Consider the following 17,037-nt stretch of genomic DNA (forward strand, 5'->3'; position numbering starts at 1 on the left):
ATTGATATTTTTTCTCAAAGGCACTGTTTTGTTCTATTGCAAAACCTTTGAGAGGGAAGGAGATGGGCTACTTGAAAATGTTTGTCCTGTTGAAATTGTGCTGAATTATTTGTACTTATTGAGCAACAAGATCATTTGCATGCTTCTAAAAGTGTCAAAGTGTGAAGAACTATCCTAATGATACCATCATCTAGGTACCTGTTTTTACCATCCACGTAAAAATGTGGATTTGTACTTTGTTTTCTCTGACTCACTCTAAATTCTTTCTAACTTACTGAGAAGTTTCATGATCAACCAGAATTCTTTCCTCTCCTTGATCCCCATATTTAGTGATTTGCTTTGAGCCAGACTAGCTCTCTCTAAACCAATGCAAGTTATGTTTTTACTCCCTCCTTTGTCGATTCATGCTCCTCAGCAGATTTGCAAAGTTACACTCAATTCAAGCATCTCAACCAAGTCTTTGAAAGGCAGTAATGTATACATGCGTAAGAGATGAAGTATATTTGTTCAGGCTGTAATGACTCCAAAGGACTACTGAAATAGGTGCCACTAAGCTATTAGTTTTAAGCACCATTCCATCATTTGTTTTATGTGAGGAAGTTAAAAGGGGGAAAGAGTCTGAATCCAATCAAGAATTTGGGACACCAGAAAGGATCCAAGCAAGACTGAGACATCTGTTTAAATTTGCAATACCAAAGTGCTGCTCAGATGCTGTCTTGACTCTGGAGGTATCTGAACTTGCCAGGCTTACTAGGCTTACCTCCCTATTTGAGGGCTATCCACAGCTTTGCTCGGCCATGTATGTAGTCACCCCAGCCAAAGCAGTTTATAATTTAAGCTGAGCAGGATCTAGAAAGTAAGTGCTGCTCTGTTTAAATCCTTAAAAGGGCCAAATCCAATACAGGCCTTCAGGGAACATGTAAGACAACTGTAAAAGAACAGATTAGCCTTGCTCCACTGTTTTAAAAATCAGCTCTAAGTGGCTGCTCTCAAGATTCAAGTCTGTGACACATGACTGAGCTTACAGGCTTACCTGCAGCCCTTGATTACACATTTGACCTCTGTCTTTAGTTGTTTGGGTTTTTTTCCCCCCTACAATTTTTGGTGCTCATACATTGTACTTCTTGAGCAGACAGTTGAAATAAGAGTGGAATTTATAAGGACCTCTATGCTTGCTTTTTTAGGAGTATCACAGCGCGCATAATGATTTACCAAAGAACTCTATTTAGCAGCTGTGAAAATTTACAGTGTTCAGGGAAGAACAACACCAACCCTGCTCAGTCCTGGCAGGGCCAGAGGAGTCGGCCTCATGCAAGGGTGCATCAGCTGTGTGGGTGTCTGATGACCTGGTACAAGTGCAGTTCAGCAGCAGTGCAAAATGGGTGGATAACTGAAGCGGTTCTCTGTTGCTGGTTCAGCAGTTGATACTGAAGTTATTCTGGAAGTGGTCAGATCTCATCGTGCTGGGCTGTGCAGATGTACAGTCAATACTGAAACTTGTGTTGAAAGAGCTTCTGTTCCCATGGTAGATGTGTTGGTGATTGCCATAGCAGAGATAAGCAGACAAATATTTGGGGTTTTTTATAGGGTCAAATCTCAGGAACAGAAACAGGGTCAGCACGGTTTTCTGATGTGTTTCACAATAATTTTGTTATCTTGCTGTTGTTATACTATTTCAAGTAACATAATGAATGGGAAGAAAAATTATGATGCATCATATTAGGATGGAGAGCTCCTGCAGTCATTGTAACCATTAGTAGAATGAATATTGAATAATATGTGTTGAAGATATATAATTTTATGTAATTCAGCAAGTTTAGGTGTGATGGGTCTACCTGTGAGTTCCAGAGGAGTGAGTGGGGGAGATTTCTGGTTCATAGGTTTTCCTTTTTAATATGTTCATTAAGACTGGAAGAAAACTGGTGTTCTGCCCAGATTCAGAATAGACAAGCAGATTGAGCAGAGTAAATATAGCCTGATATAAATCAGAGTGAACATATGGAAAAAGCTGATTGGGGACTCAGCTGATGGGGAATTAAAGGCCTTCAGTAAAATTGATTCTGCTCAACAGAGTTGTATGGAAAGTAGGGCTTGTAAAAGAAATGACTGACAAAAACTTGATTTTAGTGTTTTAATATCTGATAAAATTACAGGTTTGGTAAGATGATGGTGTCAGTGTAAAAGACTTTGAAGAGCATTTGACTTATTGCCATGTGAAACCAATTAATAAGAACATTATTTGAACTACATAACAAAACAGACCAGACTTTGATGAATAACAAACCAGCTGGCAGGTCTTAATATAGGATTGTCAATAAAGAAGTTTCAAGGATTAAGTGGCTTTCCCATAGTGGAAAATAGAGAGTGAGAACAGAGAGACTGTAAATTGTGTCTGGATTGTGGAAAGGAAGGAGACCACTATGAATGCTTAAGTACAATCTCAGAGCCAAAACAGTAATGCTGAGTGCAGTGGCAGTTCAGGAGGGTGACCAGGCTGATGATTTTTTGCTGTATATAGAACTGCTGAGAACATTTACAGTGTGGCACACAAGGCCATCTGCTTTTGTTAAAATAGCTTGAAAATGGCTAAGTGCATACAACCAGCTAGTACTAACAAGTACCTGAAGCATCTGAATTAGCACTGAGGAAATCTTATTGAATTCAGGAGTTCTGTCTGCATGGTTTATTTTTCATCCAGTTCTCTTTAAATGAAAGTCTCTGTAACATGTACAGTGTAGCCAAATCCAAAGCAATGGGCTTAAGCTTCACAACCAGGAGGTCACAGAAGATGATTTAGTATTCTCTGATGACTTTAAAGGAGAGATTTATGGTAGATTGTGACAAAAACTTGGAGGAAAGCAGTGTGGTGTTTTCCAGGGTTCTAGAGGATGAGAAATAGTTCTAACTTGTGTGCTTTCAGAAAGTTTTAAAAATTATTTCATTTTATGTACACCTCTATTCAGACACTCTAGAGCTATGTGTCCTGTGGTAAGCAGATTAAGACCAGCTACCTGGAAATAGACCATAACTTGGATAACTCACATTTGATAGGTAAGAGATGGGTGGGGAAAGCAAACCAGTGGAAGCTCAAATGACTACAAGATTATTCAAGAGCAGAATGTTGAATTCTACTCAGACCTGTCGACACATACTTGGGTGTTTAGTTTATTATGTCATGCTACCTCCATAAAAATAGTTAGAATAAAGGCAATATCTGAATAACACTGTTGTTTCTATTACTGCATTGTCTGTGCTGCTTAGGTAGTACAACACTAAGTGCATTGTTATCTGTTTCTATTTGAAAGATTTAAAATTAAATAGTTCTTTTTTATGTGACCTATTGTTGCAAATGCCAGATAAGAGAAAAAAGAAGTGTGAAATTCAAAACCATTTGTTTAAAAATATTTTAAATCATCTTATTGATACTTGCATAGTTACCATAGTTGTGGAAAACCCATAAACCCTGTAAATATCTTCCATTAAGTGTTAAGGGTATTGCAGTTGTCCTCAAAAGCAAGCGCTTTGTGCTTTTTGATTATAATGTTCAACACTTTTTTTTAATGTATAAATTGTTAAATACATTTGCATAATTTGAAATTGCTTTTTGTGTTTCGGTGATTATAAGACCACTTTGAAACAGATTTCCTTGTAAGCTGTTTATTTTTCCTGTATTCTAAGTGTCTCTCATGGTGAGAAAAAAAAACTGGTATTAGATGAAGCAGAGGAAGTTTTTTGCTAAGTAATAATTTTCTTCTAATCTCCAGTGTCTAACTTATTCCCCATTTATTCAATCATGTCTATATAGAAGAGAATGTTTTTTTCTCCTAATGTGTATGAAATATTCCAGTTGTTCTGTCTTTCAATTTAATAACCCTTTTACATTTCTTACATTGACCTTGGTTTCCATTCGTGTTCATAGTGACCTTTTTGTCTTAAAAATAACATAATTTTCTATGAGTAGAAATGCATAATCAGTGATGCATCAAATCTCTGTGAAACAATATTACATTTAGAAAATACTGTCTAACTTTACACTAGGCTGATTTCAGTAAATATGCTTCCTTACACTCTTACATCCCAATAAAGAAATATTGCAGCAGCACTTACAAGGAAATTAAAGATGCCGTATGCTTATGTTGAAGACAGCTGGAGGAAAGATGTGTCCCCTCTGTCAACTGGAGCCTAAATTGACTCAGCTTTGAAATGTCCATTGAGAGTTGTCTGTCTGTATTAATATCCTAATAAGAAATTAGTATTATTCATTACTGGTATAGTATAGTAACAAATACTCTGTATTGCGTGGGAGTTTGCTCTGCAGTCATGGATAGTGTTCAGTTGTTAACACCCTCTTTGGCAGATATTGACCTGACCCAATTATAATTCTCCTACACTGTCTGGACATGATTCATGCAGTATCAGACTGAGTAGGCAGTATGGAGACTCCTTCAGAGGGGAAGGATGTAACCCATGATGTACCAATGTCTTCTCCAAAGCAGTAAGCGAAATGACAGGAGGGAACAGTCTCAAATTGCACCAGGGAAGGTTTAGATTAAATATTAGGAAAAATTTATTTACTGAAACAATTATCAAGCACTGGAACAGGCTTCCCAGGCAAGTGGCTGAGTCTTCATCCCTGCAGATATTTAAAACCCTTGTAGCTGTGGCATGCAGAAGCATAGTTAAATGGTGGACTTGGCAGTGCTGGGCTGACAGTTGGACTCGATGATCTTAAAGGTCTTTTCCAACCTCAACAATTCTGTGATTCATTTGCTCTTGAGTTCTTAAAATCAAGGAGATCCTTCTCCCGTTTGATTTACATAAAGGAGTCTTGAATTCTGCTTCCCAAATGATTCCTTCCTTATACATGCTGGTTTTGGTAGCTCCTTCAGAGTTTGTGAAATATTGGGTTTTGCTGTTTGTAGCCAAATGGTCCCAGTGAAGAGATCACTGGGAAAAAACTGTGTTTTGTGCTTCTCGCTTATAGTCTACCTCAGGCTCACTGGTGCTTTCATTCTTCTAGATGTGGCTTTCTGTGGCTCATTTGTAAAAAGTAGTTGGGTTTTTTTAAAGCTAAAAAGAGGTGGCTGTCTTTTACTTGATCCTGGTTCTCTTGTCATACATACATAAAACCTCTGCCTTTTGAAATTATACTTTGTGATCAAATACTACTGCACTTTGCTTATGCATTATAATTTACCTTGACTCCTCTTTGGTACACCATGGTTTTAACCTTTAGTCCATGTTTTCAGTCACAATCAGCATGTCAACAAGAATCACAGAAGACATTTTATTAAGTACAAAGGAGGTATGTAGGTAGAGAAAATCTTATTCTGTGCAAATTGGTGAGTAAGCTCCTGAACAAACTGTCACAATATATGTGTTTTCATATGCAAAGGGTAGGACAAAATGTCTGAGTTACAAGAGATCTTAAATAAATTATCTGGAGGAAAAGGCAATCTGCTGTATAAATATTTCAAGTGTTGCAATTGAAGCCTTTACATTGATCTGCGCTTAGAGGCCTGGCCTTATTTTGTAGCAGATAATGTTATGTCAAAGCAATGTTTAGTTCTACATAGCAGCTGTTGTATTCATACTAAATTATGCCAGATTTAATCTTGAATATATTCAGCAAGAGCACCCAGTTGTGCTGACAAACCTAAAATCATATCCAGTAGTGTTCTGTTGCGAACCCTTTGGGCACATTGCCTCTCTGAGGTTGAATTCCCATATTATATCCAAACATCCTAGTAGCAGGTTCAATAGGTACTCTAGTGGAACATTGCAGTAGCAGAAGTAGACAATATGAGACAATTTCTCAAGGGTATTACTTTCCCAATCACTTTAATTGCACCTGCCTGATTTACCACTCCTTGTGTATTCATTTGTACTTGTTCAAAGCAAATGCAATTTAATTTTAAAATACTCTTAAATCACTGCAATACTCATTTTACATGTTGAAAGAAAAAGACAATAAAATGAATAAGCAACATCTTTTCAGGGTTTCATAAGGAGACCTAGGAGACCTGAAATGTTGCATGGAGAAGAAACAATAAAATCAAGGTTCACTTGTGCAATACTTCAAAGAGAATCCTGCAAATCCTGGGTCATTGCACAGAGAGGGCACCTTGATAATTGCAGTAATACTGTAACGAGGAGATGACATAAGTTCAGGAGTGTGTGAGAACCTAGTTTAACTGGAGAGGAGCAGACAGCTGTAGTTGATGGAATAAAATCAGCTTTTCTGGAGAGCACTTCATTGCAGGAAATGTGCTGGAGTGCTCTCAGGCACTCTCAACAGAAGGTCTTCTTCCCCTTGCTCACTGCAGCAGGAGCGTAGTAAACTATATGTGCCAAAAATGGGATGGAGAAAACACTTTTCCCCTTCCCCAGCTCAACTCCCAGCAATTTAGGGTGCTCATTTAAAAAGTAGGGAAATTCTGTTTATTTTTCTAGGAAAGTCTGAGTATTTTTCATGCTTTCCTGCTATGTGTCTTAACCACTTTCTGAGTATTTTGGAGGTTAGCATGACACCTTGTCTGCTTGTGCAGTTCCAGTTTGTATAAGTAATTATGCAAAGGCTAGAACAACAGTGCTCTGTCTTCTGATGCATTTTTAAATTTTTCTAATTTGCTGTAACAAATAATTTGTTATTACATTACAATACACAGTCCTAGAGATAGTTTGGAATGTGAACAAGCAATTTGCCCCCCCATGATGCCCCAGTCAGCAGTTCCCAGCAGCTCCAAGTAGTACATATCCAGAACTTTAAACTACTAATATTTTGATTTTGAAACAAAAATTTGTGTTACAGATAGTGACAGTAAGAATCAGGAGGTTTGATGTCCTAGGTTATAATGAGAGGTTGAGCTCCACACCTCACTTCTAGTTTCCAATTCCAGTCTCTGCTCAGAGGACTATACAGAGAGAAAGATTATTTACAGCAGCAATTAAGAGGCATAATTTCTTCTGTAATGTGAAAATTGAGGGAAATTCTTAGCATAGACTGATTTAATTACCTTCAGGAAGCACAAACAACTCTTTATTTAACATTTGTAAAGCAGCTTCTTCTTTGCAACTTGAACTCCTTGTGGACTGGATAGCACTGTGTTTCATATCTGTAGCCAGAGCTGAGGAAGTTTTCTCTTGAAGGTAAATTAATGATGATCACTGTGAACTTTCTGATCTGTCTGGCATCTGGGAAGTACTTTTCTCAGTGAATGTCCATTTAGTGAGAATGCATTGTGTAAGCACCATTTGGATTTCCAAGGCTGCAGAGCTCTTTGTAGGTCACTGGTGATGCTGATGGGGCTTGAAGGCAGCTAGTTTTCACTCCTTCAACATTCTTCTCAGTTAGAGCTTGGTTCTGCATGCAAAAAATAAGGAGGGAGGCAGAATCATTCTGTGCAGCTAATGTGATCTCTCATGCTTGGCTGAGGGGGGAAATCTAGCACATTTCAAAGAACAGATTTCCCTTAGATTTCATTTCCGACACTTCGTCACATATGAAAGGAGGAGAAGGGAACTTGAGAATATGCTGACAGTTAATTAGATTTTGGTTTCAGGCTAGAAATGACAAAGTATTTTGATGTTATCTGTTTTGAGAGGAGTCAGAAATCCAGGAATAGGAGCCTAGGTACAGTGCATACAGGAGCACCTCAGCACCTTCAGGAAGTCTTCTGTATTCAGTCCACAGCTGTCTTATTAGAAAGAATTCCAAAGTGGGTAGACACTGGGATATCTAACTCAAAGCTGCAGAAAGATTCCACAGTTTACTTAGCTAATTCATGGCTTGACATGTTGGAATAGATGCCTAAAAGAACTCTTTCCAAGAATGGTGCAGGGTGCTTGAAGGAGAGACTAGGTGGGCATTCAGAGCTTTAATCCACTAAATAGTGAAGAGGACTATTATCTTTAGTATATACTCTCTTTTAGCTAGATGGACTGACTGATGCTTTATACTTCTTAGGAGAGGCATTTGGATTTCCTTTCGATAAGGTTATAGGAGTTGTTCAGTAAGCTTCTTTAGCAATGTGTTATGATCTAGGCATCCTAAGAACTTGTGCATTTCTTGGATTTCAACAGAACACATGGTGTAACTGTTATCCTTGGATATAATATTTAGACTGCTTGTATTTCATAGTATTTTTAAGATGTATATGATCCTTTAACTCTCCGTTGTATTTGCATATCATTCTTTTTTCTTCTTTTTATTTACCAGGTTTCTTGTCTATACCTACATAACTATTGCAAGCTTTCTAGTCTTATGAAACTGAACTTCATTCTTCAAGTGTGATTTACTCAGTACAACCTAAAAAAATGACAAAAAAGATGAGCATATCTACAAGCAAAACTTCCCTGGTCCTCTTTCTGTGCCAAATTATTTCTGCACTGGATGTACCTCTTGACTGTAAGTATTAACCTGCTAAATAAGTGCAGAATAATGAAGATCAGTTAAATAATTTGTGTAGGAAGCTGAAGATAACACCAACATGGAGCTAAACATGGAGTGTGTTTGGTCACTTCAAACAGGACACTGTGATTATGGATATTTACAGTTATTTACTGAAAATTTTCAAAACCTGTGCATATAAAATGAATTAGATTGTTCACTTGAGAAGGTTTGACATGGAATTCTCACAGAATTCTACTTACACTTTAGTGTGGCTTTGTTTGATCAAAATGAAGAAAGGCAGAGAAGCCAGCTAAATGCTAAGTCTTTGTGAAATTAAGATCACATTGATAATTTGCTGAAAACCCCAGGACAATTCCTAGTTGCTGTAAACAATCACCCTTACCTTCAGAGAAGAGGTTCCCAGGAGCTGATATGAGAGCTAGTAAAAATTAAAATACCTAAAATTCAGGCACTCAAATCCTCTTATTTTTTGATTCAGAAGGTTAGTTAAGGCTAAGTACTTAAATATAAGTTAAAAATATGTAAAAACATGCTGAGCAGGGAACTTCAGCATTAACACATGAGGAAACATCTGGAGGAGGGGAAATCCCAAGATCTAAAGTTCTTGTCTAATATAAGACTCTGTTAGTGGGGAACCTTGAAGGTAGCACTCCATGCTGAAAAGGAAGCAATGGTAGCTGCCGCATTTTAAATTCTTAAAAGCTAATTTTATTAAATTACTCATGCTTCAGGTTGATATTTTCTTTCTAAGATAAGCATGGTCACATTTTCAGAATTCAGTGAACCATGTTGCACCTCTCAGTGACTATTCATTTGTTAAACTATTTACCAGGGAAGAGAACATTAGGATTGGTGTTAAATTGATGGATTAATACATCAGTAAATTTGCCTGTAATTCTAATCTGCATGGTTTTCTTTACCCCTGTGTTTTTGATACCTTTCTGCCTTCCAGAAATGCATGTTTTCCTTTAATCATCATTGACATACATTGCAAGTGCTTTGGTGGTTATTTTTTTTTCCCATGCATTTTGCAAGCCTATGAAACCAATGACCTGTATTTCTGTAACAAGATCAATATATCTGAATCACATCAAACTTGTGTTGTATATGCCTTTAGAACAATAAGCTATGGCTTAAAGAGGCCTTTGAAAGTTTGATGAATGAATGTGTTATTTTCAAAACTTAATTCTTCTCTTTCAACATCTTTGCAGGCTGTAAATAGTATTTTAAACCTATCTTGCATTTTAGGAACTAATATAAATTCTGCACCTCTCTAATATCTTTACCTATAGAAAAAGACTTTGGGTAAAATTTACCAGAAATACATCAATAGACAAAACTGAACAGGCCTCTTAGATGTACCATTTTAATTCTCTACTGAGAATTTAATTCCCCACTGCTTCATGTTTAATAACTTAGTGAGGTCTGGTAAAGTCACATACTTGAATTTTTAGCCAGAAATCACATCTGTAATGATGATATTGCTTTCATAGATAGTGATGAGAATGGGCTCTGGGAGAGCACCACAAGGGGAGGACTTACATTATCTGAGGGTCTTCCCTAAATACCCACCACAGAGACCTGGTGGTGAGAACATACTTGATTTACTTTTCAATCTGCTTAGAAGTTCCTATTCATAGCAAGTTCATTAGTTCCTAGTCAGTGTCTCCTCAAAGCAGGCAAGGAATGACTGAAAATGTAGGGGGACCCAAGGACATTTGACTTATTGCTAAAGAGACATGTTTATGCAAAACATTGGAAGAAAGCCAGAAACATGTGACAGCTGAGATGATTTTTGTTTAGTCATTTTTCAAGCCAAAAAGAGGTGCAAGTCTGTTGAGTAGAATTAGGTGCTTTTGTCTTTACAAGAGTAATTTTAGCCTGAAGCTAAAATTCTCTTTGTTCTTCCATGTGATCACATGGGTGGATTGACTTTGACTGCAGCATGAGGGTAGTGCACTCCATTAATTCTGATTTGCTGCTGTCTCCTCAGTATTAGTGTTTTATGTCCTTGCAAGGCCAAAATCACATAACATGGTCGCCCTTAAAAAGTCAATTCTTCAGAAAAGTTTCTCATACCATGAACTTTGAGATAAATGTAGTAATATCTGAACAACAGAAATTGTGCCTGGAATTTCAGACATTGCTGCATGGGTTGCAGTGCTAAATGTTTTAAATATTTTCTTTTTAATGGTGACCAATGTGCTTGTCAGAGATACTTATCTTCCCTCTCAAAATTGCTAATTTTCTTTTCACTAACAAATATTTCTCTTTAATCTCCATTTGTCCATTCAACTGCTGATTCTGATGTGGGAATAAAAGCAAAACTTCTAGAAGAATGTAAGTTACTCTTCACTAAAAATAGGCTGTGTGCTGCTGAAAATTAATACTGATTGTGGTGCAATTTGAAATTGAATTTTGTGGTCCAAAAATGTGTGATTCTGATGTTTTGTTGATAATTTGGTTTGCTGTATCTAGATGTTTTGTGCATGCAGTGTTCAGAAAATACTACTGTACTTAAACCAGTATTCTGCTATTCTGAATAAATTAATTGTGTGATTTTGATGGTGTGCTATTGAACATTAAAATCTTCACTCAATATCAGCATGTGCAGAGTTTTATTACTACTTTCAGGAGTAAAAATATTTGATAAAAATTAATGGATTATATGTACTTTTGTACTACTTTACATATCTGAATTGGACATATTTTTATATCCACAGTGAATATTCAAGTAGACCTTGTATTTTATGGGTTCTAACTTCGCTTTAGTTTTTTGGTTAATTTAATCAGTTTCAAGTGCAGTGCATAACACAGGAATGGATATTTCATGTCTTTGATGTGCATCAGATGGAATATCCTGTAGCTTGGGCAGTCATGTCCTTTTCAGAGAGTATTTGCTTTTCCCAAGTAAGCGTCTGACATGTACTGACCCTGAGAAATGCCTCTGAGAGGAAAAAGCACTGTCTTCAAAGTACTCCTAAAGAAATACACACAAAGGCATCATGTAAAATGTTGCCTTCCTCTTTGAAAGATCCTTCCCTCTGCAGTGAGGAGCAGAACCCAGTTCTGCATGGGCTATTCTGTTCTGTTTGCTGCTCTATTTTGTTGCAATTCCATGATCTGATTTCTTTTCATGGCCATTTCTTGTGGCTAGGGTTTTACAGATAGCCACCTCTGCCTGTGCAAAGCAGTACCTAATGTGTAACGGTAAGGAAGACTTAAAATAAAAATCCCAGTTACACAATTTTAACTGGATGGAGTGAGGCATGAGAACACAGCTAACTAATGATTGAAATATTTTGTTCCAGTGGCTAGAAATTACCCCAAAGGACTAGCAAAGGGTACTGCTGGACAGGTGATTATGGCACTTAGACAGGAATGTTCATGGGCATGTTATTAAACAGGTTTCTTTAAGTGACACTAGGCTATAAACATATGAATAATGTTGATGGAGACACCTTGCTCACTATCTTAATATCAGGAGCAGGATTTTTTTAATGCAAAAATGGGCATAGATAATGGTAAAAGGTTATAAATTACTTACAATAAGTGGGTGCCAACTACTTTCTCAGGTGAATCAATTTTGTTCTGTGCTACTTATTTTAGAGTACTTGACAAATCACAGATGTTAAATGATTGGTTCTCCTGTGGCAGTTCACAAGACTGACTATATTTTTGTTGGGTTTCTTAAGGGTAGTCAGTGCTATACTTTTTCTACATGTTTACTTTATTTGAAAACTAGATACTGTTTTAACCATTTTTAACAGTCTTTTGCTTATAACACATTTTTTACTCCTGAAAAGTAGCTCCTAAAAACATGCTTTGTAGAATAATTCAATATGTTGAGCATAATAAATGTGTGGAAAGATTTTTACCCACAGAGAATTTGGAAATACGTAAAATGTTTAGAAGCACAAACCAATCTATATGTTTTTCTTCTCTGTGGTAAAAAAAAAAAAATTGTGGGGATTTATGTCTTGCAACTCTTCCTTTCAAATACATTGGACTTAAAATTCGAATGTCCTTTAGTTTTGTGAAAATCTGTTGAAATCTGAGGTAGAGAAGTGATATTTTCATTTAACTTTTTGGCCAAGATCTTCATCCACTGTAAACCAGGGTAGCTCAGCTGGAAATTTCTATAGCTACACTGATTTACAAGGGTAAAGAGCTTTGGCCTCCAGGTACAAAAAATACTTTAATCCCACTCTTCTGTCAATGATTTGGTTGCCAATAGCAATTTTTCTTTCTCTGCTTACAAAAGTGTCTTGGTGATACTTTGAAAGTATTGTTGAATTCGTCTCTCTTTTTTGTGTTTCCTAATGAAGTGTCACAACCTCCTACGATAACTCAGCAATCTCCAAAAGATTACATTGTTGACCCTCGAGAGAATATTGTAATACAGTGTGAAGCCAAAGGAAAGCCACCTCCTAGGTTAGTAGCATTTTTTTTTGCTTCTATTGGCTTAACAGCATGGAAGAACTAGGAGAACATACTGTAACTTTTGTAAACTAACAATTATATGTATGAATGTGCTTGCATATGGAAAAACATGCATGCATCCTTACCTCTGGAAATTACACGGCCACCAGGTAGTGGCGTAATTTTGACTCTTATCACACTTGACATTTAAACTTTTCTAGAGTCACAAAAGCAACTGTAGCATTTTTTTTCTTCTCAAAGCTCTAATAAAATAATACTTGGTTATTACAAGAGCAGGTAGGTAAATGCCCATTAAACACTCTAGGAGGCATGCTGTACTATGAACTGGATCACGTGCCAGGTTAAGGCATAGTGTTTAAGAAGAATGGACATTGAATAAAGTTAGATTAATGCTAATACATTCAAATGCAGTGTTTTGTACATAATTCAGTTTTATGAGGCTGATCTTGAAATACAATTTGTCAGAAGTTATGTTGTGTGAATCAGTTTTATTGATCAGCAGCTGTGTTTAATAGCCTTAAGTTTGGTTTTGGCAGAAATGGATGAGATTCCTGATCATCATCCATTTTAAGATCCTCTTTCAGCATCTCGAAATATTTGAAACTACTCATTTCAAAGTGCTGAGTACCTGCACTGGAAACATCAGTAGCCATTCTGGCATTGTTAGTAACTGCTTCTGATTGCAGAGACTCTGAACATAGAAATGTGCATCTCTCTTCTCTAGCAGTGTTACCTTACTAGCAAGGTCCATCTAAAACTGCTCATTCAGATACAGACAGAGTTTGTCAGATGTATTTTTTCTGAATAATGAGGTTTTTTTCTGCATTCCTGCTGGTTACCTTGGCATCACGGTCATGATTGTGCTGGGCAGCTGATATAGCAGGGTCCGGGAGGGTGGCAGGAGCCAGCTGCCCCCCCGGACCGGGTCTCTGGTCCGTGTAATCCCACCGGATCTGGGGCGGGCAGCCCCCGGGGTCCCGCGGCATGGCACGAGTCTTTCAACCACAGAAATTCTAGCAGGAAACGTGGTAAGACGAAGGAAAGAACCTGGACTCCATCTCTGTTCTGGCAGGGAGGTTTATCTGGGGTAACGGGAAGAGGGGTTGCAGGGGAGGAGAAGGGGGGAGGAAAGGCAGGGACAGGGTAAGAGCCGCCAGCTCAGACAGGAGACCTCTCTCAGACCCAGGCGCTGGCTTTTAAGGGGAAAGGAAGGGGGCGGGGGCTGGCTCTCTAAGAGCCAGTCCCAGGAGAAGGAAGGGAAGATTAGCAAAAGGGTGCACACCAATAGGTTTTCAGGTATAGCATGATGCATATTTTAAAATGAACCAATAGTATACAGAGCAGGGAAACAAAGAGAGCACATGGAATCCTAAAACCCCACATTGCTACAGGCAGCAGAATGGAGAAGATGGAGATTATGTGGGATATTCTCGCCCTTTCTAGTGTTCTGTTAATGACAGAAGTGCTAGAGAGCTGCTTTGTTTACTAGTATTTTAATTTGGCTGGCCCAATGCCACTGGTAAGAGTCTGGGTGTTGACCTGGAGGATCAGATGATTATTGTCCACTTTGGGACAACTGCATTGCTTCTGCAGATATTTCTCTTGAACACTTTTGGATAGAATTACCTGAGAGACAAGGAGTGCTGTCTTTGAGACTGACATACCTGAGCCATGTGCCAGGGCTCTCTGCTGTTTATCATCATCTTCCCCATCAAACATGGATCTTGCTTTGTTCCCCTGCTGCAGAGGAAGCGACAGGATTTAAGTACAGAATTTTCTAATGGGTTTTCTAAGCTTGCGCTTAGTCTTGCTTATTTTTTAAGATATGATATAATTTGTATCAGTAGTTGTTCTAGTTGGTCCATCAGTCTTGATAACCTGCAAATGCTTATTGGAACTTAAGCTGCTCCAGAGGTCTGAAGTCAAAGGTGGACTTTCTCAGCCCACAGTGTGAGTTGTTAAAACAGGATAACTTCTTATTGGTGAGGGCACTTGTCACAAAGGTTTGTGGATGTGCTGCTACCTGTAGCTAGAGCAGCAAGGACTCTGACTGTCATGTAGCACAAATTCAGGGGTTTGCATGATATTTTCTACTTCTCATTTGAAGCTACATTACACTTTGTTGCATCCTTAATGTTATTGGTAACAGAAACCACACATTATGAAGCTCCACCAGCAAAGTTGTAAAAAAGAGGCTCATTTTTAATTCGCTATGCATGCTAGTCCTCCCAAAAACACTGCAGTGTGGTGCAGCACTGCTGCAGGTCCAACTCTTCTCTCCCCAACATAAGGTGCAAAATATCATGTCCAGTCCTGCCTACCTGCTGCAGAAGGTCAGTACTCAATTTGAGACAGTTAGAATTTGAGCTTTTCCAGTGCCATTTACTTTTATACTTTAGGAAGCATTCTAACCAGCACAAAGACTGTTTCTGCTTAAGATTCTGAAGCCAAAATGTAACAATTACAAAAACTGCTGTTCACATAATTTGAACTTGTGAGCGCTCTGCACTTCATGGGTGTTGGTCAGGCTCTCTGTAACTATAATTCTGACCATTAACAGTGCATAAGTAAGAAACTGATGTTTATGGTAGTTTAAGCTGTAGGCTGTGAATCTATGCTTCTTTACAATTTTTATGAGTTCTATTAGTCTTCATTTTTAGTAACTTTTCATAACATCTCTTGTTTTGAGTAGCACCAGTATAAATTTACTAGGTTAATTAAAGGCTATCAGACTATGTAATTTCAATTAAAGAATTATGTTTGTTTGCATTAGAATAGTGAAAAGAAATTAAATTCACCACAGTCTTTAATTCACTTGCTTAATTTCAAAATCACCAAACCAATTAAAAGAAATGGTCTCCTGCTGGGGCCTGAGATGACACATTTCAGCCCTGAGCAAGTTTTTAAAGACAGGTTTATAAACCCTTTCAACACTAGGTTTTATAATGGAAATGCTAATTCAGCTTTAGCAATATCAATTCTTGCAGATGTTACTGCATGACTTTTAGCAGAAAGGAAATCAGTTCGCTTCCATGTACGATTAACCTCAGAATTTTTAAATGTATTTTTTAAAAAAAGAATTGACTTTGAAATAGCTCCTGTTAACAAGTTTAGCCAAATATTTTATCTGAGAGTATTACCAGATTTCTTATATTAAAAGAGCTGTATTGCTTTATTAGTTAATTTAGTTTAGGAAAGACTCATTTATCTGCTAATGAAAAAATAACATGTATTTTGTTAATTAGTTTTTCTTTCCTTTTTTTTCCATACAATCTACAAAAGGCAGCTGAAGAAGAAACTTTTCTTTTTGTTTTTATTATTTTAGCTTCTCCTGGACACGCAATGGAACTCATTTTGATATAGATAAAGATGCACTGGTAACAATGAAACCAAATTCAGGGACTCTTGTCATAAATATTATGAATGGTGGGAAGGCAGAAGCATATGAGGGAGTATACCAGTGTACAGCAAGGAATGAACGAGGAGCAGCCATTTCCAACAATATCGTTATAAGGCCTTCTAGTAAGTAAAGGTCTTCATGTTCATAAAGTGTGAAACACTTTGGTTTTCATGTTTGCTTATGAACTTTTTGCCTTTTTGTTTTCCTGTCTTAAAAATTCAGTCATCCAAGTGACCATGCTAGAAGTTATTGTCTATTTGCTAACACTCAGGTTTAATACTGTATTGCATGTTCTCTCAAGTATTTTTTACAAAAGTTTAATAACCTTGGTACATCTGGATAACCTACAGTGTTTAAAACTCAGTTGTATGCATGGCACTATTATTAGAATAAATATTTAAATCCTTTAGGCACATCATTGATGACAACAAATTTTATTCTCATTATGAAATCTGTATTCCATAGTTTTGTAAAGTGTATCTTTTATCCCTTTGGCTTATATTTCTCATTATCTGGAAGACTCTATTCCATAGCTTTAACACAGAACAGATTGGGACTAAAAAGAAGATAAAGCTAAAATATTTTAATTAATGGTAGGTTGTTTCTATGGCTTTTTGTGAGTTTTATCTCAGATTAGTTGTCAAGCTTCTCAGCTTAAAATGTGCTGTTCTTACATCTTAATTAAAGAGTGTGTGTATAATACTGCTTCAGGAAGGTCTAACCCTTTTTCTAATTTAGCACATCACTTTTTTTCATTATAGTTGAAAATCTGAAAGATTCT

The 17,037-nt window shown here is 37.2% G+C and overlaps 1 protein-coding gene and 1 long non-coding RNA gene across 19 annotated transcripts in view; one reads left to right on the forward strand and one right to left on the reverse strand.

Annotated features, from left to right (window-relative positions):
* Window positions 1-17,037, forward strand: part of NRCAM (neuronal cell adhesion molecule) — a 99,258-nt gene that overhangs the window by 25,843 nt on the left and 56,378 nt on the right. For 14 of the 18 annotated variants that reach the window (XM_085043319.1, XM_085043328.1, XM_085043337.1 and 11 more), the window contains 4 exons: window positions 8,219-8,407; window positions 10,736-10,753; window positions 12,742-12,847; window positions 16,182-16,378. In XM_085043319.1, coding sequence (XP_084899445.1) covers window positions 8,317-8,407; window positions 10,736-10,753; window positions 12,742-12,847; window positions 16,182-16,378 — 412 coding nt within the window. In that variant the 5' untranslated portion in view covers window positions 8,219-8,316. Of the gene's footprint in view, window positions 1-8,218; window positions 8,408-10,735; window positions 10,754-12,741; window positions 12,848-14,677; window positions 15,190-16,181; window positions 16,379-17,037 lie in introns of those variants that run through there. The other 4 variants (XM_085043353.1, XM_085043310.1, XM_085043230.1 and 1 more) reach the window with 3 other exon arrangements.
* LOC146443363 (uncharacterized) lies at window positions 6,655-14,241 on the reverse strand. The gene is made up of 2 exons (XR_014847029.1): window positions 13,696-14,241; window positions 6,655-7,363 (listed from the first exon to the last, which is right to left on the reverse strand). It is a non-coding gene; the product is annotated as an uncharacterized LOC146443363 (long non-coding RNA).

The sequence above is a fragment of the Lichenostomus cassidix genome, chromosome 1Aa (assembly GCF_008360975.1).
Source record: "Lichenostomus cassidix isolate B80296 chromosome 1Aa, HeHo_3.0, whole genome shotgun sequence".
Lineage (NCBI taxonomy): Eukaryota > Metazoa > Chordata > Aves > Passeriformes > Meliphagidae > Lichenostomus > Lichenostomus cassidix.